The 17,055-nt window shown below is 49.3% G+C and overlaps 2 protein-coding genes across 2 annotated transcripts; one reads left to right on the top strand and one right to left on the bottom strand.

Moving 5' to 3' along the window:
• Window positions 1–1,419: 1,419 nt before the first annotated feature.
• LOC100283214 (eukaryotic translation initiation factor 4E-1) lies at window positions 1,420–4,433 on the top strand. The gene is made up of 5 exons (NM_001366957.1): window positions 1,420–1,722; window positions 3,157–3,322; window positions 3,421–3,546; window positions 4,064–4,129; window positions 4,211–4,433. Exons 1-5 carry the CDS (start codon window positions 1,469–1,471, stop codon window positions 4,259–4,261), a joined length of 663 nt encoding a protein of 220 aa, NP_001353886.1. The 5' UTR covers window positions 1,420–1,468; the 3' UTR covers window positions 4,262–4,433.
• Window positions 4,434–6,792: 2,359 nt separating this feature from the next.
• LOC103650687 (cellulose synthase-like protein G2) lies at window positions 6,793–10,325 on the bottom strand. Its single transcript, XM_020550344.3, has 5 exons — window positions 9,379–10,325; window positions 8,946–9,053; window positions 8,611–8,721; window positions 8,305–8,520; window positions 6,793–8,210 (listed from the first exon to the last, which is right to left on the bottom strand). The coding sequence occupies exons 1-5, from the start codon at window positions 10,057–10,059 to the stop codon at window positions 7,041–7,043; spliced, it is 2,286 nt and encodes a 761-aa protein (XP_020405933.1). The 5' UTR covers window positions 10,060–10,325; the 3' UTR covers window positions 6,793–7,040.
• Window positions 10,326–17,055: the final 6,730 nt, after the last annotated feature.

Raw genomic sequence — 17,055 nt, 5'->3', positions numbered from 1 at the left:
AAATAGGAAGACATGCTCATCCGGTTCCTGCAGGACAACCGAGACGTGTCTGCATGGCATCTCACAGACATGCCCGGAGTTCCCAAGGAACTGACTGAGCACAAACTGAAGGTGTACCTGCAAGCAAAACATATCCGACAGAAGCTGCCGCTTTACACCTGATAAGAGAAAAGCCATACGAGCCGAGTTAGCTCGCCTAGTAGCTGCTAGCTTCAATAGAGAAGTGACGGATCTTGAGTGGCTTGTGAATTTTGTTCTTGTACTCAAAAGGAATAAAGTTTATTGGCGCATGTGCGTCGACTATACTGATCTCAACAAACACTATCCGAAGGATCCCTTCGGGCTCCCTAGAATAGACCAAGTAGTCAACTCTACCGCGGGGTGTTCCATGCTCTCCTTCCTGGACTGTTACTCGGGATACCACCAGATGGGTCTAGTGGAGGAGAATCAAGAGGAGGATTCAGGAGAAGACGTCGTTCATCACACCCTTCAGGGTGTTTTGTTACACCTCCATGTCGTTCGGCTTAGAGAATGCTAGGGCGACCTACCAGCGGGCCATCCAAACATACTTAGCCGACCACTGGGGCAAACGTGTGGAAGCCTATGTCGATGATGTTGTAATCAAGACAAAGGATCCAGAAAACTTCATTGACGACATCCAACAAGTTTTTCAATAGCCTGAGGCGCTACCGTTGAAAGCTTAACCCCAACAAGTGTGTGTTCGATACTTGGTTTCATCATCAGCTATCGGGGGATTGAAGCCAACCCTAAGAAGATTGAATCCATACTGCGGATGGAGCCATCACGATCGCAAAAGGTCCAGAAGCTTACTGGATGCATGGCAGCGCTGAGTCATTTTATTTCATGGCTCGACGAAAGAGGCATGCTATTGTACAAGCTGCTCAAAAGGTGGACAGGTTCTAGTGGACTCCTGATACCCAAGGAGCATTCGAGGATCTCAAAAAGTTCCTAACAACCCACCCGTCCTCAAGCCGCTTAACCGGACCACCAGCGACCAGCCGGTCCAGAATCTGCTACTGTATATCTCATACAAGACTCACGTGGTAAGCACCATGTTGGTAGTTGAGCGGAAGGAGGAAGGACACGCACCTCCGGTTCAACATCCAATATCTTTCATCAGTGAAGTCATCGGGCCCTCAAGATCAGATACCCACAGGTCTAGAAGTTGTTGTACGTGGTGCTCCTCAGTACTCGAAAACTGCGCCACTATTTCGACGACCACAAAATCGTAGTAGTCACAGAAGTTGGAAGAACAACAACTGTGTATAATACAAGTGATCAATGGAACCATGTTTAGCTTAAAAAAAGACCGCAGACCCGCAGACTGTCAGCCGTTAAAAAAAAGAAAAAGGAAAAAATAAAAACCAGACAGCCAGCCCCGAGCCCCAAACGGCCAAACCTCCTTGGACACGACTCGCCGCACCCATCCCCATCCGCCGCCGCTGCCATGGCCGACGAGATTGACACGAGGCCGGCCTCCGCGGGCTCCCGCGGCCGTCCTGCGCACGCTACCGAGGACGACGACCGGGAGGAGGGCGAGATCGCCGCCGACGCCCCCTCGCCCGCCCTCCCCGCCGCGCACCCGCTCGAGCACTCGTGGACCTTCTGGTTCGACAACCCGCACGGCAAGAACAAGATGGCCGCCTGGGGGAGCTCCATCCGACCCATCCACACCTTCTCCACCGTAGAGGACTTCTGGGGGTGCGTCCGACTATCTCTCTCTGACACATGCACACCTCTTAACCTCCTTTCCCTCCTCTCACACTCTCACAACTACTGGTACAAGTCCAGATTCACAATATACGAGCCAAATCTGCCATGGTTTACGGATCTTGGATCTCTAGATTAATTAACGCATTAGTTTCTGACTATGCCTAATCCATAGCACTCTCATTCAGCTTCTAACACTTGTTTATACAGCGGGAAAGATCAATTCTGAGAGCATAGTTACTGTCTTAGCTTCATTTGCAAGGCGCCTATCCGAAGCAGATATTCATTTTCACATGTTTTTTGCTCACCTAGTTATTCTAGCCATTTAGAGATTTATCCCCGAAACCACGCAAACCTGTTGTTCTGATGTTGCGAGCTGTCTCTGCACTTTTTACATGTTTTTGCCCCTGCTATATCATAGATATTAGCCTTCTCATTTGCCTTTTTAGAAGCAGCTGTCGATCAATCTTACACCTCTTTCGGTTTGATTCATGCACATACTGTATGAAATCTTTATTGGGTAAGCATGGTATGTTTCCATTCTCAAACATCTCCAGACCTACCTGCTAGTCCTTGTTCATACTCAAACACACGCCTTGACAAGTCTACAGTCAGTGGTGGATCCAGGAATGGATCAAAAGAGGGGCTATAAGGCACACTTGACGGAGACGCCAGCGTATGCGGCGGACGTCTTAGGGGCAGCCAGCGGTGTGCTGCAGGCTTGGCGTGCTGCAGCAGCCTGCCTGCAGCTTGTGCCTTGCATTGGTCGCTGAGCACCTGTGCGCTGCTAGCTGCTGTAGCTGCTTTAGGTGTGTCGGCCATCCACACTGCTAGCTGCTGTGGATGCCCGCGCTGCCGCGCTGGTACTAGCGGCGTGGACGGAGGCCGGACGCAGGTGCTGAATGGCGCGGCCAGGAAGGAGGTTGTGACCTATTTTAGTTGGACTTTGTGGGCTAAAATGATGGTATAGTATAGGTGCTATTGGGCTGCGACTGGGGCTTCAACCCTAGCCCTAGATTCGCCCCTGTCTACAGCTACAGTTGGTATTAAGTCAAAGTGACACCCGCCTCATGGATCTAGTTTATATGAGAAAATTCAATCTCTGTCATGACGCAAAATCTGTAATGTATATTTTTTTATATTCAGAACCCGAGATTCGATTTGATCTGATGAACTGAGCTTCATAGGTTATTGGCTCTCTTGCTTGACTTCCTGTCGAGTTTCTTAACGGTTGTGGTGCGTGATCGAAAGTTGGAAGGTCTGATATTTAATAACCCTTCCTCTCTTCCTTGTGATAAGTGCTCTTGGTCTAATCCCGTGTCAGACATGTGCTGATCTATCTTTGGTTTGGTCCTTTTGTGTCCCCGTCCAACTTTGGCTTTCGTCTATAAATATATTCCATCTAATGGATCTGTGATTTCGCAGCCTCTACAATAATATCCATCACCCTAGCAAGTTGATCGGTGGAGCTGACTTCCATTGCTTCAAGAACAAGATTGAGCCAAAATGGGAAGACCCTATTTGTGCTAATGGCGGTAAATGGACCATCAGCTGTGGAAGAGGAAAATCTGACACGCTGTGGCTGCACACCGTAAGCAGTTTTATTTTATCAGAAAAGGGAGTTTTGTTCTTGACATCTGTCCTTATTATAGCCTCCAGTCCTCCACCCTTACACACTGTTTCTTGTAGCTGTTGGCTATGATCGGCGAACAATTCGACTATGGTGATGAAATTTGTGGAGCAGTAGTCAGCGTGCGTAGCAAGCAGGAAAGAATAGCTATCTGGACAAAAAATGCTGCTAATGAAGCTGCTCAGGTACGGTCGTATGGGTGCTGCAGCCTGCAGTCGCATCTCTTTCTAAGTTGCTTTTAAAAACAGCTTGTTTCCTTTCTCCTATGCAATCATCACACTTTTATGATAGTTTTCGGTTTCACGATGAATACTTGTACAACAACCTATATATTTTCCATGTTTACAAATAATATACTTTTTCCCTGATACAATTCCAATATTATCATACATGCAAATTGTCAGGTTTGAGTTATTATTCCATATAAGCGTGCTGTGTTATCGATGTAACCCTGATATACGAAAGAATAACGAGGAAAACAGAAGGGGGGTGTTGGTTGGGGATCCGGCTGGTAGTTGGCCATTTCCATGGTGCTATGTTGAGAATTGTTTTTTTGATACCATGCTTTACAGTATTTTTTTTGGGGGGGGGGGGGGGGGGGGGGGGGGGGGGGGGGGGGGGCTTATGTAAGTTCATTTGGATGCCAGCATCCTCCTGACATGCTTGACATAAGGTTCTGAACATGTCCCCCCTTCCTTTCAGATAAGCATCGGGAAGCAGTGGAAGGAATTTCTGGATTACAAGGACTCCATTGGATTCATTGTTCATGTGAGTACCAGTGCTCATTGCTTAAGCCACCCCTCCTCTCATAAGGCGTGCCTACTCTCACTTGGCCCTCTTTGGCTGCAGGACGATGCAAAGAAGATGGACAAGGGACTGAAGAACCGTTACACGGTTTGATCCCAGAGAGTAGTAGCATGTAGGGTGGTTCTTTCCGATTCCGTAGCACCTTGCAGAGTGTGTTGAAGGTTCTCTATTTGCTGAGGAGTTGCTTAAGCATAATCTAACATGATGTCGAATGTATTCCTGTATGTTCCATAGGTCAGTCACCTAGGTGCCTAGGTGTTGTTTTTGTCTCAGCTTTGTGTGTGTGTGTGTGTGTGTATATATATATATATATATATATATATATATATATATATATATATATATATATATATATATATATATATATATATATATATATATATATATATATATATATATATATATATATATATATATATATATATATATATATATATATATATATATATATATATATATATATATATATATATATATATATATATATATATACACTGTTTTTATATATTACACCTGGGTGCATTCAATATAGAGAATGCACCCAGGCCGAATTACGCGCCAGGTCCGAGCTAACCGCCCCACCCAGGCCGTCTTCGTCCCTCCCGCACGCTTCTGACAGAACTTTTTTACTTCCTCGCCTCCGCCCCTCTTTCTCCGTGAACGGCTCCTCCGCGAACGGCTCAACCTCTTCAAATAAGTTGCAATCACACCAGATCAGCAGTTGCAATTATACCAGACAACAGTTGCAATCATTGTTTTGTTTAACAAATTTTTGGACATAGTTATATAGAAGTTGCAATCACACTAGACCAGCAGTTGCAATTACCAGACAACAGTTGCAATCATTGTTTGTTTTAACAGATTTTTGGACATAGTTATATAGAGGTTGCAATCACACCAGACCAGCAGTTGCAATTACACCAGACAGCAGTTGCAATCATTATTTGTTTAACAGATTTTTGGACATAGTTATATAGAAGTTGCAATCACACCAGATCAGCAGTTGCAATTACACCAGACAGTAGTTGCAATCATTGTTTGTTTAACAGATTTTTGGATATAGTTACATAGAAGTTGCAATCACACCAGACCAGTAGTTGCAATTACACCAGACAGCAGTTGCAATCATTATTTGTTTAACAGATTTTGGACATAGTTATATAGAAGTTGCAATCACACCAGACCAGCAGTTGCAATTACACCAGACCAACAGTTGCAATCATATTTTTTTAACAAAATTTCCCAGAGTTATTCAGTACTTGCAATCACATCAGAGTAACTCAGCAGTTGCATCCACGCCACACCAGCAGTTGCAATTACAACACACCAGCAGTTGCAATCATTTTGTTTACATTTTTTAACAGATATTTGGGTAGAATTATACAGCAGTTGCAATCACACCTAATGCGGGGTTGAGCATCGAGGCGATTCAAGGTGCGGCAGCGACGGTGGGGCCATGGATCTAGGGTTAGAGGATCGGAGGAAGGAGGAGACGGCGGCGGCGCGGTGACAGGGATGCGATCGGCGGCTGCGGGGGATAGGGTGGCGCGTGACAGGGAGGCGCGAGGCGGCGGCGGGGGGCAGGGAGTCTTGGATCTGTGCGCGAGGCGGCGACGGGGACAGGAAATCTTGGGTCTGTGCATCCATAAACTAAAATGCACCCAGATGCATTTTAGTACCGCCGTATATATATATATATATATATATATATATATATATATATATATATATATATATATATATATATATATATATATATATATATATATATATATATATATATAGTATATTTGGAGCCCTGGTTTCTAATAACTAAATAACTAGAGAAGGCATGTCTTAACGGTGTCATCCGGTTCAGCCGCACCAGACGCAGACGGCTATAAAAAGACTCCATGTCCGGGATTAGGTTTTAGCGGGGTGGCGGTTTTCTCGGGCGAGCGAACGGCGGCGACAGTTTCCTCGGGCGTGCGAGCGGCGGTGGTGGCGCGCCAAGGCGGGCGATTGGCGGTGACGCTCTTATGGCGGGCGGACAAGCACCGACGGTGTTCCCAAACGGGACAAGTGGTGGCGGTGCACCCTAGGCTCGATGGTGAAGGCAGCAGCGGCGACGGATCTTGGAGGAGCGCACGGGGCGGCGGATCCCAGAGGCGCACATACGGAGTGGCGCCCGCTGGCGCCCCCCTCCCGCGACGACGCCGGCCTTCCCTAGGTGCGAGCGACGACGACAAACTTCTCTAGGCGGCGAACGGTGGTGGATCGACGACCCTCTTTTTATGCTATTTTGTATACATATTTATGCCAACGTCAATACGTTTTTATGATACATTGTCAGTTCATGGCTCTCCTTTCATCTTTTGTATGTTTATGATATTTCTATTCACATTTTATAACGTTTGATGATTTTTGCGTAGTGTACTGCAATGCATAAATACTTTCGACATGTAGCATAATTAGTATCAGTATATATATCATGAATTGGTTATAACGAGTCTAACTGCATGTTTGTTGGAGAGATTATATATTTATAGACGAAATAAAACATTGAAAATCAGATTTTTTTTTTATCATGCACGTCAATTCATTTCCTTTGAACTCACATTCTTATCTTTCTAAATTTATGCGTATGCAATAGTAAACAAATTATATATATTATACCGCATTACATAAATATCTTTGATGTGTAGAATAATTAGTCCGAACGTATATCATAAATTAGTTCTAATTAACCTTGGGCTTCTTCTCGTTCGTCGTTTAGTTCACTGCGTTGTTGTGCTTCAACGGTGGGAATACAGTGGGAATAGTAATTAAAAGTACAGTATATCTAGAACAGTAGACAAGAGTTGAAGCAGGCCGTGCATCTCTCGGTTGATGTTCATCCAAGCATGGCGGCAAGCAGCACGGCTGCCAATGCGACCGAGAGTGCGGTGATGCGTGGCGGAACCCTCGCAGGATCCCGCCTGAGGAACATCCCCTCCAGTAGCGGGTAGCTGAGCGCCGCGCCGTAGCACATGAGGAACAGCTGCGGGGCGAAGTGGAAGCCGCCGCTCGATGACGACGACGACGACGACATCTTCCAGGTGCCGGCGACGATCGCAGCGGCGTTGAGCACGGAGAGCGTGGTGGCAGGGAGCAGCAGCGCGGAGCAGCCCGTGAAGTCGAACACGCCGTCCTGGTACAGGCTCCCGTCGACGGCGGCCTTGCTGGTGAGGTCGAAGTCCAAGGCGCGTGCGCCGAGCAGCTCCTGGGCGGCGCTGACGCAGCCGAAGAGCTGGGCTGTGAGGGCGTTGAGCACCCAGAACCTCTGCTCGTTCCACCACGTGCGCAGGTCCAGCCTACCCCGCCTGGACACGCACACCTCCGCCATGTGCTGCAGAAGCGAGGACGCGAACGCCGCCGCGGTGGCGGCGGGGCAGGGGAATAGCGGGACGCCCCGGAGGAGGCAGAGCTGCGGCAGGGTGGCGTAGCAGAGCACGGGGACGGCGCAGAGCGCGGCGAAGCCGAAGTAGGCGTAGGCCATGGCCTGGAGCAGGGAGGCCCGGAGGAGCGGGCGGCAGGCGAGCGGGGAGTGGCGCCTGGAGACGCCGACGGCGAGCATGCCGGACATCCAGCGCTTGTTCTGGACCAGCACGTCGTTGAGGTTGGTGGGCACGCTGCCGAGGAACGCCGGGCGCGGCTCCGGGTAGCAGTAGGCGGAGGTCCACCCCCGGGCGAAGAAGCGCTGGAACCCCGTGAAGTAGTCCTCCACCACCGACTGGTACATGAAGCCGACGCCGGCGCCCCAGGCGGTGCCGGCCTCGTATGCGCAGGAGGCCAGCGCCGCAAGGGACATCATCGCTTCTGCTTCTGGTGGAACGCCGGGGCTGCGTAAGGATGCCACGAGACGGTCGGAGTGGCCGAACCTTGTCTTGAGCTCGGCGACGGCGGTGGCATCGGGCATGAAGTCCGCGGTCGGTGTGGCCCCGTAAAGCGCGTCTCTCCTGACGTAGAAGCCGGAGCCGGAGAGGGGAGGGCCCCGGACGCCGTCCAGGCCGAACCATCGGGTCTGATACGGACGGACGGACGATCGGCGGCGGGGTTAACGACAAGCAATAAGCAAATTAAGATGCATGGTAGGTAGCTAGCTAGTATATATATACCCCGAAGATGTATCTGAGCTCGTTGGCGTAGATGTCCTTGTGGCTGAGGTTGTGGAACAGCTGCGGGAACTGCACGAAGGCGAGGCTGTCCGGCGGCGGCCTGCGGTCGAGGAGGAAGCACATGGCGTCCAGGGCGGAGGCGCGGCTGTTGCAGGCCATGTCACAGTCGAGGACCAGCACGTAGGGCGCGTTGCTCACCACGCCCGACACTCGCAGCTGCATGCATGCATGATCCATTATTATTATTGTTGTTGTTGTTGTTCCAGTCCAGACCAGATTACTACAAAATCTGTGCCTATAATGTACCAGGGCGTTGAGAGCGCCGGCCTTGAAGTGGTGAGGCCACGCTCTCCGCTTCTCGCGGGCTACGTACACCAGCGCCGGAATCTCCTCAACGCCGTCGCCGTCTTCGATGATCTGCCACGGATCGGATGCTCTTATGGTGCGTCGGTATTTAATAAGAAAGAAGCTGAGAAACTTTATTTCTATTTTCTAGATATTTGATTTACTTACAAAACACATAATAAAATAACTCTATTCTTAAAAACTAGAATAAAGTCTTTTCGGTCTAATTGAGTCTTCAACCAATCTCACTCTTAATTTTCCTCGGTCATTAGAAGGGAGTGAGTAACAAGTTTTACCTCCACGTAAGCATCGTGATTCTGACGTTTGTCTTTTGACCAGCTCCCAGAAATAGTCTCGTCATTCTTAGCCGCCTCTATATCCGCTTTCAACTTCTCGTATAGTTTCTGAAAAATAAATAAATAAATCAGCAGGCCACACAAAACCAGCCCTAATCCAGTTACCTGTCCACGTCAGGCCACTACCCCACCCTCGTGTTTTTTTTCTATTTTCGTTACCATGCATGCAATGCATGAGGACGAAAATGGTTGTTCCACTTCCACGTGACACTGATTACGGCACTTTGGAGTTTGGACTTTGGAGTGTGTTGGAGACTCCATCCCGATGTGCCACTTTGACGTCATCACACACGTCACGCCCAGAGGGACCGGAAAAGAAAAAAAATAGTCTAATCAAAAGCAAAACACTAGAGACAGACAGACAGACATGTACCCTGACTCTTGCCCTCTCCTCCGCGAGCTCCTCCCGCCGCCGATCGCCGTCAGCGTCGTCGTCGTCGCCGGCGAAGTACCTGTCCGGCCAGGGGCACTGCACGGAGTGCCTCCTGCAGAAGGGCACCCAGGCCCTGGCAGCGAAGGCGTAGGCCTTACGGGCGGCGAGCAGCGTGAGCGGCGACCCGGCGTCGTCCGACAGGTACACGCTCAGCTTGCCGCCGGGGTAGTCCAGCGCCATCGCCGACACCACCGTGTTCACCACCCCGAGAGGCGGCTCCTTGTCCGGGTCGGCCGTCACCACCAGCACGTCCACGCGCGGGAGCGCGCCGCGGGGCACCGCCGCCAGCAGCCGGCCCGGGAACGCGGCGCGCGTCACGGGACGCCACAGCCCCGACTGCGACAGCGCCCACACGAACAGCAGCGTCAGGTCGGCCAGCGCCATGGCCACGTGCTGCACCTGCAGGGACCGGGACGCGGGCGACGCGCTGCTGGTTCCAGCAGAGAGCAGCGCCAGGGCGCGCTGGCCGATGACCGTGGCGACCAGCGCGACGTGGACGGCGGCCATGGCGCGGTTGCCCGCCACGAGGCGCCTGTTCACGTACACCGCGCTCAGCGCTGGCGGTGCCGCTTGCGAAGAAGAAGAATCCGGTGTCGTCGCCTTCTCGGCGCCATCCTCCATGACTGATGCTAGCTAGCTAGCTAGCTAGTGGACGCTATGCTAGGCTACGCTGTGGCAGAGTGTCTCTACTAAAAGAGAGCTGGCCGGCCGAGACTGGGACTGGGCATCACCCTACGGCCCTACGGCCTTCAGCTCAATCCGCGTGAATTAAGATGAATTAGAGTATAACTTAAACTAATTTATACTCTGATTTACTTTAACACACGTGGATAATAATTTTTAATCCTAATTAATTCATAATTAGCAAATGCTTACTGTAGCATCATATTAGCGAATCATGGACTAATTAGATTTAATAAATTTGTCTTGTGATTTAGTTTATATATATAATTAGTTTTATGATTAAATTATATTTACTTGTTGGGTATCATAATTAAGAGTAACCAGATTATATCCCTAATCATACCAGAACACTCGAGTACCAGGGAATCACAGAGTAAACGCGCTGCCAGACCTCCAAGATCATGTAGGACCAAATCACGATTCACCCAAGGCTTCGCTTGCCGGCCGCACAACTACGCTTCGTTCGAGCCCATCCTCGGGTGAACGCTACGCCTGCATGGGTCTGCGACTCACCAGGGGCACCCTTGGATGGAAAATGCATATCTGCCTCGCTGAGGGCATCTCGGGCGAGGGTCCAGCCACGAGCCCGTCCTCGACGAAAATTCTCAGAACCTCAGGACGTGCGCATTTAATGCACAATGTACGAACACTGACCCCATCGAAGACAACGAAGTCAACAAAGGACTATGCGACCGCGTTCAAATCTACTTTCACCACCCACAACGACGTGAGGGCGCGAATACCAGACACTATTCCCCCACTTCGGTTACTGTTTTCAACAACACCGAGTCACTACCGGAATCAATAGCTTTGCCGAGTGCCTGAAGCACTCGGCGAAGCATTAAAAACACTCGGCAAAGAAGGCTCGGCAAACAGTACATCGACAAAGCCTTCTTTGTCGAGTGCTTTTTGTCGGGCACTCGGCAAAGATGTTTGCCGAGTGCCAGGGAGCACTCGGCAAAGAAAAGCGGCCGTTACGGCGCTGGGTGATGGAGACGGCGGCTTTGCCGAGTGTCAACGTTGACACTCGGCAACGAAGATATCTTTGCCGAGTGTCTTTCTGGCAGCACTCGGCAAAGCCGTCTTCTTTGCCGAGTGCCAGTTGGGACACTCGGCAAAGAGCCCGCCAGAGAGGGTCCCCATGTCAGGCTCTTTGCCGAGTGTTTTGTGCGGCACTCGGCAAAGCCGACCTCTTTGCCGAGTGCCAGCGACATAACACTCGGCAAAGAACCTAAGCCGGTGCCCAGGTCTGTGCTCTTTGCCGAGTGTAACACTCGGCAAAGTGACCAGTATATACCTTTTTTATTTGTTTTTTGTATTCCATCCACACAAACAGAAGATATCACATACATATCACATATATACATCACAGATATCATCACAGACATAAATAGCCAACACAAACATAAATATCCATCACAAACATAAGTGTTCAACACACGTATTAAACACAAACATAAGTCTCAAACGTCGCAAGCTCTCACATAAGTATCAAACACAGACATAAGTATTATACATAAGTTTTGAAGTCTACAACAATGAAAACACCACTCATGGAGGTGGGCGGTTTGACCTGGGCTGCGTTGGGCTGAACCCTTCCGGAGGGTTGTTGGATGCCGCCCCAGATTGGCCCTGCACAGAGAAGAGATTACATGTGTTATACCAGATGCATTACAAACATGTAACTACAATTTTGATACTCACAGGAGTGTGGAAGAGAGTAGGGTCAACTGGGGGAACAATGGAGGTGACGGAGCGATGCCCTGTGCGGCGCCAAGGCTCTGCATGTACTGGAACATCTCCGCCATCCTCTGATCAGCCGCCGCCCGCTCCGCCATTATCCTCGCCTCCATCTCTTGACGTTCCCTGCTCTCTTCTTCTAGTTGGGTCTGTAATATTACAAGCCAACGTTATAGTAACTCAAAGAGAAGGTATATAACTCAAGAAAGGACGAGTTACATAAGCACTAACCTCGAGTTGCTGTATGCGATGCTGTGAGCTGTCGTGCCGAGGTCGTATGGCTGGACTCGAACCCGTGCTCCTTGCTCTCACCTGAGACAGAGTGGGAGTGGAGGACGAGTCGATTGCCCCGTCAACAATCCAGTACCGCCCATGTCTCTTGCCTCCTCCGACCCTCATCAGCACATCAGGGTCGATCGGCTCGGTGCTCGGATCATAGTCTGGGCCATGGACCTCCTACGCCATGGCGGTGTAGTCATGGAGGCGGCTGTAGACGGCGGGGTTGGTGTAGGCCTCGGGCCCGTCATCCGGGTTGTAGATGACGTCGGACGTCGCCTTACCCTTATGGGCCATAGCATAGGCCGAGAAGGTGGAACAAGGCCTGCCACCATGTGACGCCGACTGCAACAAAAACCAACGAGATAGTTAGAAATAATATCTAACTTAGTGTTATATATCTAAATAAAAAAGGTGGCGTACCCATGCTTCGGCATATTGGCCCAGGCTCCGGCTGCCTTGGTGGTGGGACGGGCCTTGCATCATCAAACGCCGTTCCCGGCTAGCTGTGTGTGCCTCGTCCCACTCAGCCGAACACCACCTATCCACCATCTGCTCCCAGCACAGAGGATGTGCGGTGCACCAATGTGGAATCACCTGCAAATTAAACACATAAAGTGCATATCAGAAGATAAAATAAAATTCATGCATTGAGTACTGGTACCAAACATGCATGACTTTACCTGCAGGTACTGCTCCCTGGTCAACGACATGGTTCAGGCTTGAGGTTTGGTCACCTTCTCCCCAAGGACGGAGCCGTGGTAGGTGATGATGGCCTGGATGCGGGCCTCATAGTGCATGTCCACAACGAGCTTCTTACAGCTCGTGGTGGCCACCACATCCGCCCTAGCCTCGTATCCAGCATCGCATCTGAAGAAATCCTGCATACAAAAACGATGTATCCATACATTATTTCAAGAATTTGCAACGAATGCGACATATTTTACATTATACTAAGACTTACCCACAGCTCTTGCTTCACCCGCTCCGCCTTGTTATTGAATTCCCTGCTGTCCCGGTCTACTGCATCAGGGGCGACGACGTAGTGGTCGAAGGTGAAGGCTGGGCCCGTCACTCCGGCGTACTCGACAAGTCCAGGGAAGTGTTCCCTGCACAGCAGGCCGAGGATGTTGTTGGGGGGCGACGATGACCCCCAGCATAATCCAAAACCGTCCAAGACCTGTCCAAGTGATAAATAAAAAGTATTAGTTTATATTATGATTTTGAACACATAATATGAACAAGAATGAAGAACATAAAGTTACATACCTCTCCCCTTCCGGTCGAATCAGCGGCCGTCTGTCCCGAAGTATGGGACGCGGCGGGAGACTCGCGGGGCCTCGCAGGTAGATGCTCCTCGAACTAGAGCCGCCTGAACCTGAGGCATCCTGGTGCTGGTCGTCGTCGTCCTGCTGCTGGTCGTCGTTGTCCTGAGGCGCCGCCTGCTGCTGCGCTGCCTGCTCTGCTTCGTCCTGCTGCGCTGCCTGCTCTGCATCGTCCGCCGTCCTACTCCTCCTCCCCCTCCTCCTCCTCAGGAAACCACCCACCATATTTGTCCAACAACCTGCAATTAAGAGTAAACAAATAAGCACATATAAAAAGATGTATTTAAAAACAGGTGTGAAATAAAAAGTCATATAGCATTACATTGATTAAAAATAATCTTCATATGTGTCGGGGTTAGCCGGATCATAACTCTCATCATCACTATCAAGCATTTCAATCTCAACATCATCGGAAGACGCAACCTCATCATTGCCTTCAAGGATTCCTAAGTCATTATCATTTTGCACCTCATCATCCTCCTCTTCTACAACCATTTCAATATCTACGTCCATTCTGATAGCTTCAGTTAAGTCTATCTCAAATCGCCCTTCTAGCCCATCTTCTTGGAAGAACTCTCCATCATATGTGTCCGGGTCTAAGTTGTAATCTTCATTGTTAGGAACAGGTAACCTCCCGTGCGGCGATACCTTATACACAACATCCCAACCCTTAAGATGTTCTTTCGTTTGACACGCATATGGGAGATAATACACTTGTGTGGCCTGTTGGGCCACGATATAGACATCGTCTCCTGCTAAGGTGGAATCTTGTCGAATTTCGACTATCCCAAGATTAGAATGTGTCCGTCTCGTCACTTGAGGGTCAAACCAATGACATTTGAATATCACTGGAGTAAGAGGTTTGGAACCATAAAAATTGAGCTCATATATTTCTTCAATTCGTCCAAAATAATCGACATTGTCAAGGCCCGGCGTAAAGACTCCAGAACACGTTGTTTTCCGATTGGGCCGACTTTTGTCGTAGTGTGTTGTGCGAAAATGGTATCCATTGACGTCATACCCAGAATATTTCTTGACCCTATAAGCAAAGCCGTTGGCTACTTGTCTCAACTCGGCACTCATAGATGGATCTCTTTGGCCTTGCAAGTATTCGCAAGTTAAAAGACGCTAAATTGAGTTCAAAGACGTATCTCTTTTACAAACTAAGCATGTACCTTACGTTTGAACCAGGAAATGAAATTGGGCAACCCATTTCTCGCACCCTTTCTAAGAAGAGCGTCATATTCCTGTGGAGTGGGATCCCTTGATCAACGCCAGAATTCATGAAGAAATTGTTCCATGTATGGCGTCACCTCTTCAAGGTTGGTCAATACGCATAGCATGATATGCCGCCACTCTTCATGTGTCAGGGTCTTGGTGGTCGAGCCACTTGCGCTTCCGAGTTGGCCTCAAAATATGCTAAGGTTCGATTCATTGTCGCCATCATTGTAACGAGGGGGTGGATTATGCACGCTCGGCAGTTTGTCACCATAATAAATTGTTGTGAAGTTTGAGACCTCCTCTAGAATGTATGCCTCTGCAATGGAAGCCTCGATTTTGCATTTATTTCTATATTTCTTTCGAATAGTCTTTAGACATCTCTCGATTGGATAGCACCAACGTCCCTGCACGGGGCCCCCCATTCGTGCCTCATAGGGGAGATGAAGAATCAAATGCTGCATTGGATTGAAGAAGCCGGGTGGAAATATCTTCTCAAGCTTACACAGTAACACAGGGGCCAATCTTTCCAAGTCTGCAACAATGGTCCGAGATAACTCTTTTGCACAAAGCTGACGGAAGAAATAGCTCAACTCTGCAAGCGCTAGCCAGACATGCTCAGGGACATAGCCTCGAACCTTCGCAAGAAGAATCCGTTCAATCCATATGTGGAAGTCATGACTCTTCATCCCTAAGACTCGCATAGTAGATAAGTTCACCCCCCTACTCAGGTTAGATGCATACCCATCAAGGAACATCAACATCTTGATCCACTGAAGTACTTCCTTCCTCTGGGCCCTGCTTAGGACGAAATCGGCCTTAGGCCTTCTCCACGACTTTCCGCCACTTGGCGGCTTCATCTCTAGTTTTGGTCTATCACATAACGCTGCCAAATCCACTCTTGCCTTCACATTATCCTTTGACTTATCAGGAATGTCCATAATTGTTGCCCACAGTGCCTCAGCAACATTCTTTTCAGTGTGCATCACGTCAATGTTGTGTGGAAGGAGCAGGTCGTCATAATAGGGGAGCCGAGTCAAGCCAGACTTATGTGTCCACATATGCTGCTCACCATATCCCACAAAACCACCTTCTGTATTGGCCACGAGCCCATCTATCTGTTGACGAATTTCGGCACCAGTCATCGTTGCAGGTGGGCGGTCTGTCACTACGACACCTTTCGTAAAGTTCTTGATGTCTAGGCGGAATGGATGGTCAGCAGGAAGAAATTGTCGATGTTTATCGAAGGACGAATATTTGCCACCCTTTTTCAACCAAATGAACCTGAGAGCTTCCTTGCAAACTGGGCATGGGAACTTACCGTGAACACACCAGGCACAGAATAGCCCATACGCCGGTAAGTCCTGCATTGAGTACTGGTACCAAACATGCATTCTGAAGTTTGTCTTCGTAGCTCGGTCATACGTCCATACCCCTTCCTCCTAGGCACGTACCAATTCATCGATCAAATGCTCCATGTACACGCCCATTTTGTTCCCCGGGTGTCCGAGAATTATCAACGACATGAATATATTTTGCCTTTGAAAGCACACACCAGGGGGGAGATTGATTGGGATAACAAACACGGGCCAACATGTGTACGGGGCAGCGCTCATTCCATAGGGATTGAACCCATCTGTGGCCAACGCAACACGTACATTACGAGCCTCTTCGGCTTTCTCACGGTGAATGTCATCAAAGTGTTTCCATGCTTCACCATCTGATGCATGCACCATCTTGTCAGGATTGTATCGTTTTCCATTTCTGTGCCATGTCATCTGTTTCGCGGATTCCTCTGTCATGTACAGACGCTGGATCCTCGGTATGAACGGAAGGTGTCGTAGGATTGTCAAGGGGATGTCGAGCTGCCTCTTCTGTCCATCACCAGAGTCTACCTCCATAAACCTAGACGAATTACACTTGGGACAGTATTTTGTCTCCGCGTATTCTTTCCTAAATAGCACGCAGCCCTTCGGACAAGCATGAATCTGCTCATACGTCATCTTGAGTGCACGAAGTAGTTTCTGTGCCTCGTACATGCTGAAAGGGAATTAGGCTTACACCTAGTTCCTAAATAATTTTGGTGGTTGAATTGCCCAACACAAACAATTGGACTAACTAGTTTGCTCTAGTGCATAAGTTATACAGGTGCTAAAGGTTCACTCTCAGCCAATAAAAAGATCAAGTTTTGGATTCAACCAAGGAGCAAAGGGTCAACCGAAGGCACCTCTGGTCTGGCGCACCGGACTGTCCGGTGCACCACCGGACAGTGTCCGGTGCACCACCGGACATGTCCGGTGCACCAGAGGACTCCAACTCAAACTCGCCACCTTCGGGAATTTCCAGAGGCGACTCCGCTATAATTCACCGGACT

Source organism: Zea mays, chromosome 3, assembly GCF_902167145.1.
Source record: "Zea mays cultivar B73 chromosome 3, Zm-B73-REFERENCE-NAM-5.0, whole genome shotgun sequence".
Lineage (NCBI taxonomy): Eukaryota > Viridiplantae > Streptophyta > Magnoliopsida > Poales > Poaceae > Zea > Zea mays.
Note: the sequence above shows the minus strand (reverse complement) of the source record. Positions and strands in the feature narration are given on the sequence as shown.